The sequence below is a fragment of the Podarcis muralis genome, chromosome 2 (genome assembly GCF_964188315.1).
Source record: "Podarcis muralis chromosome 2, rPodMur119.hap1.1, whole genome shotgun sequence".
Lineage (NCBI taxonomy): Eukaryota > Metazoa > Chordata > Lepidosauria > Squamata > Lacertidae > Podarcis > Podarcis muralis.
In genome coordinates this window covers 11,809,658-11,822,922 of record NC_135656.1, presented here as the reverse complement: position 1 = coordinate 11,822,922, position 13,265 = coordinate 11,809,658, and the positions used below count along the sequence as shown (strand labels likewise).

Here is a 13,265-nt window from a genome sequence, read left to right as displayed (position 1 = left end):
AAAGCTGGGCTTGTTGGCTGCTGCAGGATCTCCAGCAGGACGCTCTGGTTTTCAGCTGGGAAACGCCTCAAGCTCCCTCTGTTGGAAACAATGCTCTCTGCACCGCAAATGAGCCATTTTCAAGAGCCCTCAGGGCTATAATAAATACAGCGTCTTATGTTGCATTTTAGGATTAAATAAAGGCAACCTTCCCTTCAGAAATGACCTGCTTGAATCAGGGCAATAGTATTCCAAGGTCTAGCCACATGTACACATCACATAGGGATGTGGGTGGCGCTGTGGGTTAAACCACAGAGCCATCAGACGGGGTGAGCTCCCGTTGCTCGGTCCCTGCACCTGCCAACCTAGCAGTTCGAAAGCACGTCAAAGTGCAAGTAGATAAATAGGTACCGCTCCGGCGGGAAGGTAAACGGCGTTTCCATGTGCTGCTCTGGTTCGCCAGAAGCGGCTTAGTCATGCTGGCCACATGACCTGGAAGCTGTACGCCGGCTCCCTCGGCCAATAAAGCGAGATGAGCGCCACAACTCCAGAGTCGGTCACGACTGGACCTAATGGTCAGGGGTCCCTTTACCTTTACTTTACATATCACATAGAGATCTGCGTGGCTCAGCCACCTCCTCTGTTTGCCTGGAGCTGGAAATGCAGCTCCCTTACTACATTCCCCACCCACTGACATGCAGCGGAATAAGGTGTTGTTTTGGATAACCATACACCGCTGCTCCTGTTTTTTAAAAATAAATAATCTGCACAAGTGGCAAACTAGCACATGAGGAAACATGGTCCTAGCCCAGCCGTCTCCCCTGCAGAGAAGCTTTTCCTTTTTACACAGTTATAAAAACACGAGCCCTCTTTGGCATGAAGTGGCGCACTGCATTCTGCTACTGCAGGGCAGGGAGGGAGGGAATTTCAAGTGAATACTGGGAGTGGGGTGACCTCTGCCCATGGTCTGACACACACAAACACACACCTATGCATTTTTCTCCCAGTGGAGCTTCTTGAGAGGAGATAACTCCCACTGGAAGGCAAAATAGTCACAAACAGTTTTGTGTATGAAATGATGTGCAAGGCGAGGAAAAGCTGTTTGATAGATTACCTGTTTCTTCCCCCACTGCCATTTATATGAAGGGTGGGAAACCTACAACCCTCCCATCAACCTCAGCCAACATGGCCAAAGGTCAGGGTTTGCGGGAGTCGAAGTCCCAACAATATGTGGAAGACCCCAAGTTCTCCATCTCTTCCTTGCAGAGCTAATTGAAGGAGGCAGTCAGGAGTTTTGCCCTTGCAGATGTTGCTGATCTGTTGACACTGAGCTTTTAAATAACAGTGGTTGGTTTTATTGTTCACGATGTTTTTATTACACCCTACTCTGGGATTTATTTTTAAGTGAAAAGGAGACCATAAATTTCTCAAATAAATAATAAATATTTTTTTTTAAAACAAATTTTAATGGTTCTTAAAGAAATACAGATACAGTGGTACCTCAGGTTACATACACTTCAGGTTACAGACTCTGCTAACCCAGAAATAGTGCTTCAGGTTAAGAACTTTGCTTCAGGATGAGAACAGAAATTGGGCTCCGGCGGTGTGGCAGCAGCAGGAGGCCCCATTAGCTTCAGGTTAAGAACAGTTTCAGGTTAAGTACGGACCTCCAGAACAAATTAAGTACTTAACCCGAGGTACCACTGTAACCATTAAACGCTTCCCCAGAAGCACATCCAATGGTCTTTGTTTTATCCATTGTCTCTAGACATATACTTAACACATTCAACTTTCAAACATATTACTTAACGTAACTCTTCCACTGAGAATAGTGAGCAGTTGGTATAAGAAGGTCTTGATTTTAGTCATTAACATAGTTAAAGAAAGGGGTCCACGTTTCTTGGAAGGTGTTTCCATTTGTTATGCCTTTAATTGCCCTCCTGTGTCTGGTGAGGACATTGCTATATGCCAGATATTATTTTGCCATATGTTCAGGGGTATTTCAGTCTGAATAATAAATACATTTTAATTGACTAAAGATTACTACTCCCCCCCACCCCTTGTGTCGGTGGTTCAAATTCGTGCAACGGGGCAAGCTCCCATCGCTGTGTCCCAGCTCCTGCCAACCCTAGCAGTTCGAAAGCACACCAGTGCAAGTAGATAAATAGGTACCACTGCGGTGGGAAGGTAAACGGCATTTCTGTGCGCTCTGGCTTCCATCACGGTGTCCCGTTGCGCCAGAAGCGGTTTAGCCATGCTGGCCACATGACCTGGAAAGCTGTCTGTGGACAAACGCCAGCTCCCTCGGCCTGAAAAGTGAGATGAGCGCCGCAATCCCATAGTCGCCTTTGACTGGACTTAACCATCCAGGGGTCCTTTACCATTTACTTTGATTACACGAACCACCCTTTGCAATATAAGGCGGTGTGACGTTAACATATGAGAGTGCGGGAGGTGAAATAGTTACCCAATCAGTACCCAGGGGGGTGGAGTCAGAGGGACTATAAAACCAGCTCTGGGAAGGGCGAAAGGGGAGTTGGTTGGGAGTTGGGTGGTTGGTTGGAGTGGGAGTGAATTGGGATAGAGTCTGGGTAGGTTGAGTTAGTGTAGCGAAATAAGCTGAGTCAGGAACAGTTAGGAGCTAGGAAGACAAGTAAATATCTGAGAGGTGGTTTAGTGAAAGCAGCTAGCGGAAGTTATAGGTCTGGATAGGCACCCCATGATAGTAACTGACTGAGACCGTTTATGAAACCACACGCTTGTTAAACTGCAATAAATAAACAGAGGTGTATGTTCCAACTTAACCCTGACTGGACTCAGTATTTTACCAGGTAGGGCCTGGGTGGTGGCAGCGAGAAATAAAGTGGTGGCACAGGGATCAATAGATGGTGAAACGTCCGGGGACCCTGTGTGAGCGCCACAGGCGGCAAGATGCATCTTTTGGAAGTAAATAAATGGTATTTGTCGCTTGCCGAAGCAGTGTATTTGCAAGGGTTTCTTCTGGCTAGATCGAGCTTAACCTTCTTTGCTGACACCCTTGTTGTACGCAGGCCTGTCCTCTGAACGCCACCCCCTATTGCAGCAACGGCAAGAGCAGCCAGCAAGTGTGGGAGGAATTTTCGCAGTGCTTCACGCCAGCCGTCAAGGAGGTGGTGGAGTTTGCCAAGAGCATCCCCGGGTTCCAGTCCCTCTGCCAGCAAGACCAAGTCATGCTGCTGAAAGCAGGCACTTTCCAGGTAAGAACAGAAGCAGGACCCACATGCAATAGCACTTCTCCCCATTGTGATTCTCAGCAACTGGTATTCAGCGAAAGCCTACCTGCACCAGAGGAGGTAGAATCATAGAACTGGGACCTCAAGGGTCATCTAGTCCAACCCCCAGCATTGCAAGAATCTTTTGCCCAACGTGAGACTCGAACCCATGACCTTGAAATGAATACTTTCATGCTCTACCAACTGAGCTGTAGAATCTACCCATTGTGGCTAGCAGCCAGCGACAGCCTTAGGCACCATATTTTTTGCTCTATAAGACGCACCAGACCACAAGACGCACCTAGTTTTTGGAGGAGGAAAACAAGAAAAAAAAATTCTGAATCTCAGAAGCCAGAACAGCAAGAGGGATCGCAATCCCTCTTGCTGTTCTGGCTTCTATGATAGCTGCGCACCCTGCATTCGCTCCATAAGACACCTTTCCCCTTACTTTTTAGGAGGGAAAAAATCAGTCTTATAGAGCAAAAAATACGGTAATTCTTCTTGTGCCCTGGGCCTCACGGATGGAGCTAGATGCATACTCTCCTTGGGCAAAAAATAGCTTGCACCAGAGGCAGTCATTGTGGTGCCCTTCAGGTGATTATTAGACTCCATCTCCCATCATCACTTACTCTTGGCCATGCTGGCAGGGTCACAATATTGTTGCATTTTTGGAGGGCCCTGTCATTGCTTAGCAATTGGTTCTCACGCAGGGGACCTGAAAGGCCTGCCTTAAGCAGCACTCTTGCGCCTTCAAACAGCCGCGCAGCAGGCTGGATTTTAACAAATGTAGTTCCTCCCACTGCTCAAAAACAGAAAAAGGTCAAACCTGCCACCCTGTGCTACAGACAGGATAACTTTAAGGGTACCTGGCACAAGTCAATCTCGAACCTCAAATGCAAAACTCAGTGCAGCCTGTGATAGAGATGAGCAGAGACACCCTTTGTGCTTTCAGGGCTATGTCCTCCTTTCCCAGCATCTCCTTCCACCTGGTAATAGGACATGGCAACAGGCAATTCCAAAGCCTTGTTTTGGAATCAATGAACGATTAGCTCAGGAAGGCCTTTTTCTTCATTCCTAGGATGTTGGTCAAAGTGGCAGCCCGTTTGCTTAGACCTCAACCTTCCCCTCTTCTTTCCCTTCCCAGGTGCTGATGGTTCGCTTCTCCTCCCTGTTCAGCCCCAAGGAGAAGGTGGTGACCTTCCTGAGTGGGGAGACATACTCCCTCTGCAGCCTACGTACCATGGGCATGGGCTCCCTGCTGGACGCCATGTTTGAGTTCAGCGAGAAGCTCAGTTCCCTGGACTTGGACGCGCAGGAGATGGCGCTCTTCATGGCCGTAGTCCTGGTCTCCGCGGGTGAGTCAAGGGGTCATAACTGGCTTGGTTGGGTAGGAGGAGCATTCTGCGGCTTGCATTAAAGGCTTTCGCTGTACTTGCGGTCCTGTGCTGGGAGAATCCCAAATGATTCCTTCTCGCCTCGGAGCAATTAAAGGCACCCAGCCCTGCAGGCAGAGGTTAGAGCTAGAAGACTGCAGTATTTACAGAGGGGTCTTAATCTTTTATAGCCATCACTGCTTACCCTGTTGATTAAGGTTTTTTTAAGATTTCTTTTCATTTTATCAGACTTGATAGTTACACACACACAGAGAGAGACACAGTAACAGTAAAATACCTTGAGATAATATATCTCCTGCCAATCTGGCTGGGTTGCCCCAGCCACTCTGGGCAGCTTCCAATACAGTGGTACCTCAGGTTACATACGCTTCAGGTTACAGACTCCACTAACCCAGAAATAGTGCTTCAGGTTAAGAACTTTGCTTCAGGATAAGAACAGAAATCGTGCAGCAGCGGCAGCGGGAGGCCCCATTAGCTAAAGTGGTGCTTCAGGTTAAGAACAGTTTCAGGTTAAGAACGGACCTCCAGAACAAATTAAGTACTTAACCCGAGGTGCCAGTGTACATATAAAAATATGATAATACATCAAACATGAAAAACTTCCTGATATAGGGCTGGTTTTGGATGTCTTTTTTTTTAAAAGCAAATTTGATTTACATTTCTAGCTTTTATGGGGCAAATTGGTATGAGAAACGCCTGACAAAAAAATTCAGAAGTTCAAAGCAGTTGCTGAATGATATTTCCGATAGTCAGCAGTGAAGCTTCCCTGCCTTCATTTTGTGTGTATTCCAGCATAATTTATTGGTGCAGAATTTGTGTCATTTCAGAACAGGATTATTAATAATTTTTTAATGTTGAATTGTCATCTGCATCATAATGTCAGGGTGTCTCTAATAAGTGAGCTTGATGCTGACAAATAAACATTGCAACTATTTTAACTTTACAGTCATAGGTAAAGGTAAAGGGACCCCTGACCATTAGGTCCAGTCGTGGCCGACTCTGGGGTTGCGGCGCTCATCTCGCTCTATAGGCCGAGTTTGTCCACAGACAGCTTCCGGGTCATGTGGTCAGCATGACTAAGCCACTTCTGGCGAACCAGAGCAGTGCACGGAAACGCCATTTACCTTCCCGCCTGAGTGGTACCTATTTATCTATTTGCACCGGCGTGCTTTCATACCTCGGGTTAAACGTGCTTCAGGTTGAGCGTATTCAGGTTACGCTCCACGGCGACCCGGAAATAACAGAGCGCGTTACTTCCGGGTTTCGCCAAATGCGCAGACGCTCAAAATGATGTCACGTGCAGAAGCGGCAAATCGCGACGCGCAGATGCGGGTTGCGTTCTCATCCAGAGGTACCACTGTACCATTCTTTCCCCAGGGAAATGAAAACCCCTCTGTTCTCCACGTGTCTTTCCTGTTTCTGTCAACTCAATACCTTTGCTTTGGTTTTCAGATCGCTCCGGCATCTCTGACGTGGATGCAGTCGAAATCCTCCAGGAGACGTTAATCCGGGCCTTGCGGACTCTCGTGACTAAGAAGCACCCGGACGACTCCACGCTTTTCCCCAAGCTGCTCCTCCGCCTGCCTGACCTGAGAACCCTCAACAACCAACATTCAGAGAAACTCCTTGCCTTCCGGATCAACCCGTAAGCCCGCTGGACTGGACGGCTTCTGAAACCCTGCGAGTTTTGGGTAAGAAGAACCAAGAATCGACCATCAAGCAAACTTAATGCATCGGACTAAATTTTGCTCCGTGGGGAGAAGATGGTGACGGTGAAAGGAGAGGAGCATAAGGGATCCGGCAAGGGAGGGGAACCCCTAGCCCATCGCAGCTGGGATCTACTAGAGCGGATCCCTCCCTGGCGAGGAGACCAGACACAGGAGGAAGGGTTTGTTTCCCAGATAGTGCTCTCCGTGGCGCTGTGCAGATTGAAGATCATTTATTTTGCTAGAGGAGATCAGGCAAACGAGCTGGACACGCGTTGTACCGTGTTGTTTTTCAAATGTGTGCTGATATATATATGTATATATTTATATATATATATATACACAGTACACGCATATATATCTTACTTTCCATGTGATATTGTGTTGAAGTTCTGTATATAAAAACACTGGGTTTATTGTGCGTAATTATAATAACTCTTGGTAGCGCTTTGTGGGGTGGGTGGGGGAGAGGAGGAAAAAAGGACAAACTGATAAGGCGAATGTTGCAACTAGCTCCTTTCCTTTTATCTGCATGCTACCGCAGCCCCAGGACTCAAGCTCCCCCCCGCAGTTCTTTTTTGGAATTCCTTTCTTTGGGGTGGGGAGTTTGCTCTGTTTCGTTGCTGCTCTTTCCCGAAGAAGGGATCGCACACACAGAACTAATTGCTATACCGTCTTTTAAGACGTTCAGTTTATGCTACAGATTTTACCGGGTAGGTGTTAGGGTTCAGATGCGTAAAGTAGACCTGCTCAAGTTGGGCCCCTTTCCCACCTCCATCCCTACAACTGAGCAAGTCCTCTTTGTCACGCCTGACACAAGTGTCTATCTCAATATAATATATATTTTGTAAATGTTGCAAGCAAAAACACAAAAGGGGCTTCCACTAGTACACAGGTCAGACTTGCTCTCAACTTTCGGAGGCGGCCATAGCATGCTCGGAAGGCCGTCGGGCCCCATGGTGTGGGAAGAGGACCGCTGCGAAGGGGCTAAGGCTGCAGTCCTTAACCTTGCTTACCTGGGATTAAGCCCCATTGACTTTCGGAGGGCTAAATTCTGAGCAGACAGGGTTTGGGGGAGGGCAGGCTCTCAGAAGGGCAAATGGAAGAAGCAGGAGTGCCTTCCTTGCCAAGTAAGGTTTAGGGAAACAAGCAGAGGTTAGCTGAGCCCTTAGGTAGAAAGGGCTAAGCAAAGCAAACACTCCGAATACCATTCCACCCAACCTTACCAGTTCCTTCCAGGCAATGGTGCTGTCTTTTTCCAGAAGAGCGAAGCTCTCCCCCAGAATTCCAGAACCTAGCTTTCCATTTGAACCTGTAGATCTTGCTCACTTTCCAGGATATGGGGCACAGAGCCCCAGAGTCCTGGCTATCTTCCGAAGCTGCCTTTGTTATATTTAACCCCCAGTCTCTTATTCCAGATGTGCGAATATAACCCTAGACTGCTGGCTAATCGCTTTCCTAACAACCAGTTAGTTGGCTTGTTCCCGGGGAGGCGGGGAACAGAATGGAACCTAGAATTAGCTTGGTTCCAACATTTCCCTCCATTCGCTATACTGAAGGCTGTGTGTACTCTACTCTTCACACACACATACACCAGATTTTGAGCCAAGAAATGCTTAAATTTGTGACCTGGGTAAATTATGCAAATTAAATATCACATTTGTTTATTCTGTACAGTTTATGCTGCTTCCACCAGATGGGAAATGTGCGGGTTTCCCCCCCCTTTTTTTTCTGGTGAAGGGTGCCCACAGGGTGCTTCACCTAGTGATCCCTGCAAGTTCTATTTGGTTTCTGATACCCAAGCTACACATGATGCTGGCAGGCCCGTGTCTGAAGTATAGGTGTCTCTGCATGGTTTTGCACACCAAAGGGGCACATGGGTGGCTGGGGGTGGCGATGTTCTGAACCCTTCCTCCTTTGTCCCTGCTCTTTTCTCCCTAGTTCTCTCCCCCCCCCCCACCTCACCCCACCCAGGCTCAACACCAGCTAAAAGTGCCTGGGGAAAGGAGTTTTGAAGGAGAGAAAGATGGCCGGTGTTGGGGACAGTTCATTGTGCCCCTTTGGAGCTCTTAAGCTATACCCCACCCCAGTCACTCTCTGTTTTACATGTGCTTTCTGCCATTGTCATGTGTAGTTTAGGTCTCGGACCTCGCCTTGCAAAGTCCAATGTTTTCAAAATTACTCTTGGGTTGTCAGGGGAAGAAGATTTATTTTCTGTTAAAAAGACGTTCTAAGGATGCTAAGTTCCATGCTTGGAAGTGCAGGCACGTGGATTACACACAGCCTTGGTTATGTAGCTCCAGAGATCCCAGGAATTGTTTTCCTCAACTTTTGTATGTGAGACTGTGTAGATTTAAAAGGAGCCAAACCTTGAGGTTGGTTGGGATTTTATTTTATTCTTTTTTGAGGGGGAACTTGTAAGGGAGGCGACCAAAAAGGGGTCTTGGGCTCCCACTTCTCTCCTGTAGGACCACCCTCCTGCTCCCACCCCCCAGTGTCCTAACTTGGCTGTAGTCAGCCCTGCCGCCCTATTCTCTGCATTGAAACATATCAGGTCTTTTTACATCCCATTGACAGGAGCTCTCATGGCATGTTTCAGTCACCCTCCTGTGTGCATGATGTGGGGGATATCTGTGTTCTTCGCAGGGTGGGAGGGACACTGTTGCTGCTGCTGTTGTTGTTGTTCAACACTGCTTTTAAAATGAAAAAAACAAACCAAACATTGCACTTTTCTTAGAAATCTAGGGGAAAAAAATGTATGTTATAACAAAGAATTCCCTCCCTAAACCGGAGTATATTTGCTGCAAAGGGAAAATAGAGAGGGTTTTATTTGCTGCTGCTGGTGCTGCTGCTGCTGTTGCTGCTGTTTGGAGTCCAAAAGACTCGCAAAAGATACCGACAAGAAAGAGAGAGAGTTTATTTTTTGTCTAATATTGAAGTGCAATAAATACATTGAAATATAAATAAAATAAAGACTTGCTTAACAGTGAAACAAGTGCCTGTCATTTTTGTGGAAGGTGATGCATATACCGTACCTTTTGGGTTTGTTTGGTTCTACTCTGTCTCCTTTTTTTTTTACAGCTGTAATTGCTAGCCTTCACCACTAGATGTCTGCGTAGACCATAGTTGGCCCATTTCTCCCCAAATATAGTACTCAAACCGGGCCTACTGACAGGCCTTCAGTGCATGGTAACCATGGGAACATCCAGCATATGCCAATTCTCAGCAATTTGCATGTTTCTGCCACTGCATGCAAGACCCAGCATTTGCCATGCAACCTCTGCAAATGCCTGGAAAATTAAATTTGTGTTTTGGTTTTGGTTTTAAATAAAAAAGCTGAAGCCTTGTGAGTAGCAACAAGAGCCCCAGACTGGCCTTGTGGGATCAGGCCCAAAGCCCTTAACCAGCATCCTGTTTCTCACAGGGACCAATGGGGGAATATACAGGAACCAGGTGCCGGCCCACCCGTGAGGCAACAGCCTCAGGCGGCAGGGTCCAAGGAACGCATTGCCTGCTGCCGCCGCTATGGAAGCGACGATAGCTGTGGCCTTCTCCTTGGTGGCTGGATCTGCCTCCTCAGCAATGCCCCTGAATGCCGTCTACTGCAGTCTCTGGGTGAATAGGAGGCTTTTGTAGTCCTCTCCCGCCCTTCTTCCCAATTTACATCTCCGCTACCCACTTGTTCCTGCTGTAGATCTTCCCTCCCCCTTCTTTCCTGGTGGGGGACCCCCATTTTGTAGTTTGCCTCAGGTGCCAACATCTCCTGAGCTGGCCCGGACAGGAACTTTTAATCATCTGGCCTACTTTGAAGGGGCTGCTCAGTCTTCTGCAACAGAGGAGGGCAGCAGAGATGGCCCTATCATAAGCAGAGGAAGATGGCCGCTTCAGGTGGAGGGTGCTTGCCACCCAAGCTAGCCTTGCTGTGCCCTGTCACCTCTGTTGAAGTGGCATTCAACTGCAGTCCTTGTGGCTTCTATACATGGAATTGGGGTGGCTAAGTCCCCATCTTGTCCTTTGCCTCAGAGGCAGCTGGTCTTGAATGAAAAGATTGAGAAAAACCCTGATTAATTGGGAGCGCATTTTTAACCTACCCCAAGGGTGGGCAAGGTGGCAAGAAGGGGGTGAAATGGGATACGGGCTAGCAAATGGAGACAGGAGTGCCCCTCCCACTGTTGGTTCTGGTCCCGTCCAGAATGTGGCCCTTGACTAAAAAACAATGTTCCCCATCCCTACAGTAAGCTCTAAAGGACTTTTTGCATTAAGGAAAGTGATAGGAAAGTGTGGGGTGACACTCGCTTTGACACAGTGCCATCTAACCTCCCTGCAAGCAGAACAGAATGAATGCCCCTTTAAATAGCCAACATGATCTTAAGGTAAAGGGACCCCTGACCGTTAGGTACAGTCATGGCCGACTCTGGGGTTGCGGCGCTCATCTCGCTTTATTGGCCGAGGGAGCCGGCGTACAGCTTCCGGGTCATGTGGCCAGCATGACTAAGCCGCTTCTGGCGAACCAGAGCAGCGCACGGAAACGCCGTTTACCTTCCCGCCAGAGCAGTAACTATTTATCTACTTGTACTTTGATGCGCTTTCGAACTGCTAGGTTGGCAGGAGCTGGGACCAAGCAATGGGAGTTCACCCCGTCGCGGGGATTCGAACCGCCGACCTTCTTATCGGCAAGTCCTAGGCTCTGTGGTTTAACCCACAGCACCACCCGCGTCCCAACATCATCTTATCTCGCAGCAAAACAAGTCGGGATGAATGCTCGATAAACACATTTTCTGGAAGTGCCTTTATTTCCTAGCAGATACGTACGTGTTTCCATCGGAAACTGTAGTGTTACCCCACAATTTCCCTGGCCAGTCTTCCCCAAGCTGGCAGGCTCCAGATGTTTCGGACTACAACTCCCATCGCCCCCGACTCTTGGCTGGCCTGTGGCGATGGGATTTGTAGTCCAAAGTATGTGGAGGGCCCCAGGTTGGGGCAGGCGGACCTAGGCACTTGCAAAGGAAGAGGTAAACAGAAGTCCTTGAAAGACCTTGACAGAGGTCCTTTCCCCATTCTGCGCATGCCACCAAAGGCTACGACACGAGCAGTCTCCCCTTTTTGCCTCCCTGCGCTTCAGAACAGGGTGCCCATTTCTCCACACGGGCCTCATTGTACCCCACCGCCGGTGCATAATCTGGCAAGATGCAAGGACGAATGTTTGTGCCTCCTCCTCGCTGAGGTCCCTTTCCCTCAATAGCCCCGTTGTTCCTGGGCCGCCTGGCTTGGCCCTGCAGCCCCCGGAATCACCTCAGCTTTGCGGTAACCAGCCGTCTACTTTGTTTGACTTGAGACCCGGCCAAGAGGCCTGGACAAGGCAAGAATTGTGGAGAGCTGTGGAGAGCAGAGGAGAGAGAGGGAGACTGGTCCCCTGCATCTCTGGGAGTCTGCTGGCGGGAATTACCTTCTCCCTCTCGACCCCCCGCTTCCTCCCCCCCGAATCTAGGACCTTGACCATCAGCTCAGGGGCAGATGTAGAGGAGGATGAGCAACAAGGTGACGCTCCTTGTGCAAAGAGTGGGGGATTTTAGCTAGGAGAAGGGATGCCCGATTTGAAATCTCCACACTGCCATGAAGCTGATCTGGTGATCTTGAGGTAGTCATAAGCTCTCGGCCCCAAACCTACCTCACAAGGTTGTTTGTGAGGAGAAAAATGGCGGGGGTGGGGAGCCAACCCCGATATTCAGCTCCTTAGAAGAAAGGCAGGGAAATATACCTAGTGCTATTTTTCTAGACAATGACAAACCTAGCATCTTAAAAAGCAGAGACATCACCTTGCCAACAAAGGTCCGTATAGCTAAAGCTATGATTTTCCCAGTAGTGATTTATGGAAGTGAGAGCTGGACCATAAAGAAGGCTGATCACTGAAGAACTGATGCTTTTGAATTATGGTGCTGGAGGAGACTCTTGAGAGTCCCATGGACTGCAAGAAGATCAAACCTCTCCATTCTGAAGGAAATCAGCCCTGAGTGCTCACTGGAAGGACAGATCCTGAAGCTGAGGCTCCAATACTTTGGCCACCTCATGTGAAGAGAAGACACCCTGGAAAAGACCCTGATGTTGGGAAAGATGGAGGGCCCAAGGAGAAGGGGATGACAGAGGATGAGATGGTTGGACAGTGTTCTCGAAGCTACCAGCATGAGTTTGACCAAACTGCGGGAGGCAGTGGAAGACCGGAGTGCCTGGCGTGCTCTGGTCCATGGGGTCATGAAGAGTCGGACACGACTAAACAACTAAACAACAACACCAACAACATTCTTCTAGAAAAAAAGGTGCCAGAACTCACTATGAACACCTCCTTAGATTGGCAATGGCGCCCACCTGAGAGGTACCAGAGCTGAGTTCCAGCAAGTTCCAGCTGAAAAAAAAGCCCTGCATATACTTGTAATAAGTAAGTCAAGAGCCTCTGAACTATTGTTCTTTTCTGTGCTTTCAGATTGTTCTGTTTTATCTGTGTAAGAGCTGCCTTGAGTCCTGGCCTGGGAAAAAGGCGGAATAATTATAATATAATATAATATAATATAATATAATATAATATAATATAATATAATAATATAATATAATATAATATATGCTTGTCTGAGCCATGGCAAGCAGAATCATAGAGACCCAAAGGCCCAAGATTATAGCAAACACACATGGAGCACAAAGCAGCACTCTATAGCCACATATAGCTCGGAGTTGTGTAATGGTCTTTCATTTCCACTTAAAACGGGATGGGGATCTGTGGCTCTCCAGAAGGTCTTGGACTAAAACTCCCCCCAAAAAACCCCAGCAATGGTCAGAGGTAGCAGGAGTTGCAGCCCAACTACATCTGGGGGGGGGGGGAGTGCACGGGTAAAGGGACCCCTGACCATTAGGTCCAGTCGTGACCAACTCTGGGGTTGCGGCGC

At 48.3% G+C, this 13,265-nt stretch overlaps 1 protein-coding gene across 2 annotated transcripts in view; it reads left to right on the top strand.

Annotated features, from left to right (window-relative positions):
* The window catches only part of LOC114586286 (nuclear receptor subfamily 1 group D member 1-like), a 47,753-nt gene extending 38,432 nt beyond the window's left edge, over positions 1-9,321 (top strand). For both annotated transcript variants that reach the window (XM_028709546.2, XM_028709576.2), the window contains exons 6-8: positions 3,030-3,215; positions 4,375-4,585; positions 6,077-9,321. In XM_028709546.2, coding sequence (XP_028565379.2) covers positions 3,030-3,215; positions 4,375-4,585; positions 6,077-6,273 — 594 coding nt within the window. In that variant the 3' untranslated portion in view covers positions 6,274-9,321. The remainder of the gene's footprint in view (positions 1-3,029; positions 3,216-4,374; positions 4,586-6,076) is intronic.
* The last annotated feature ends 3,944 nt before the right edge of the window (positions 9,322-13,265 follow it).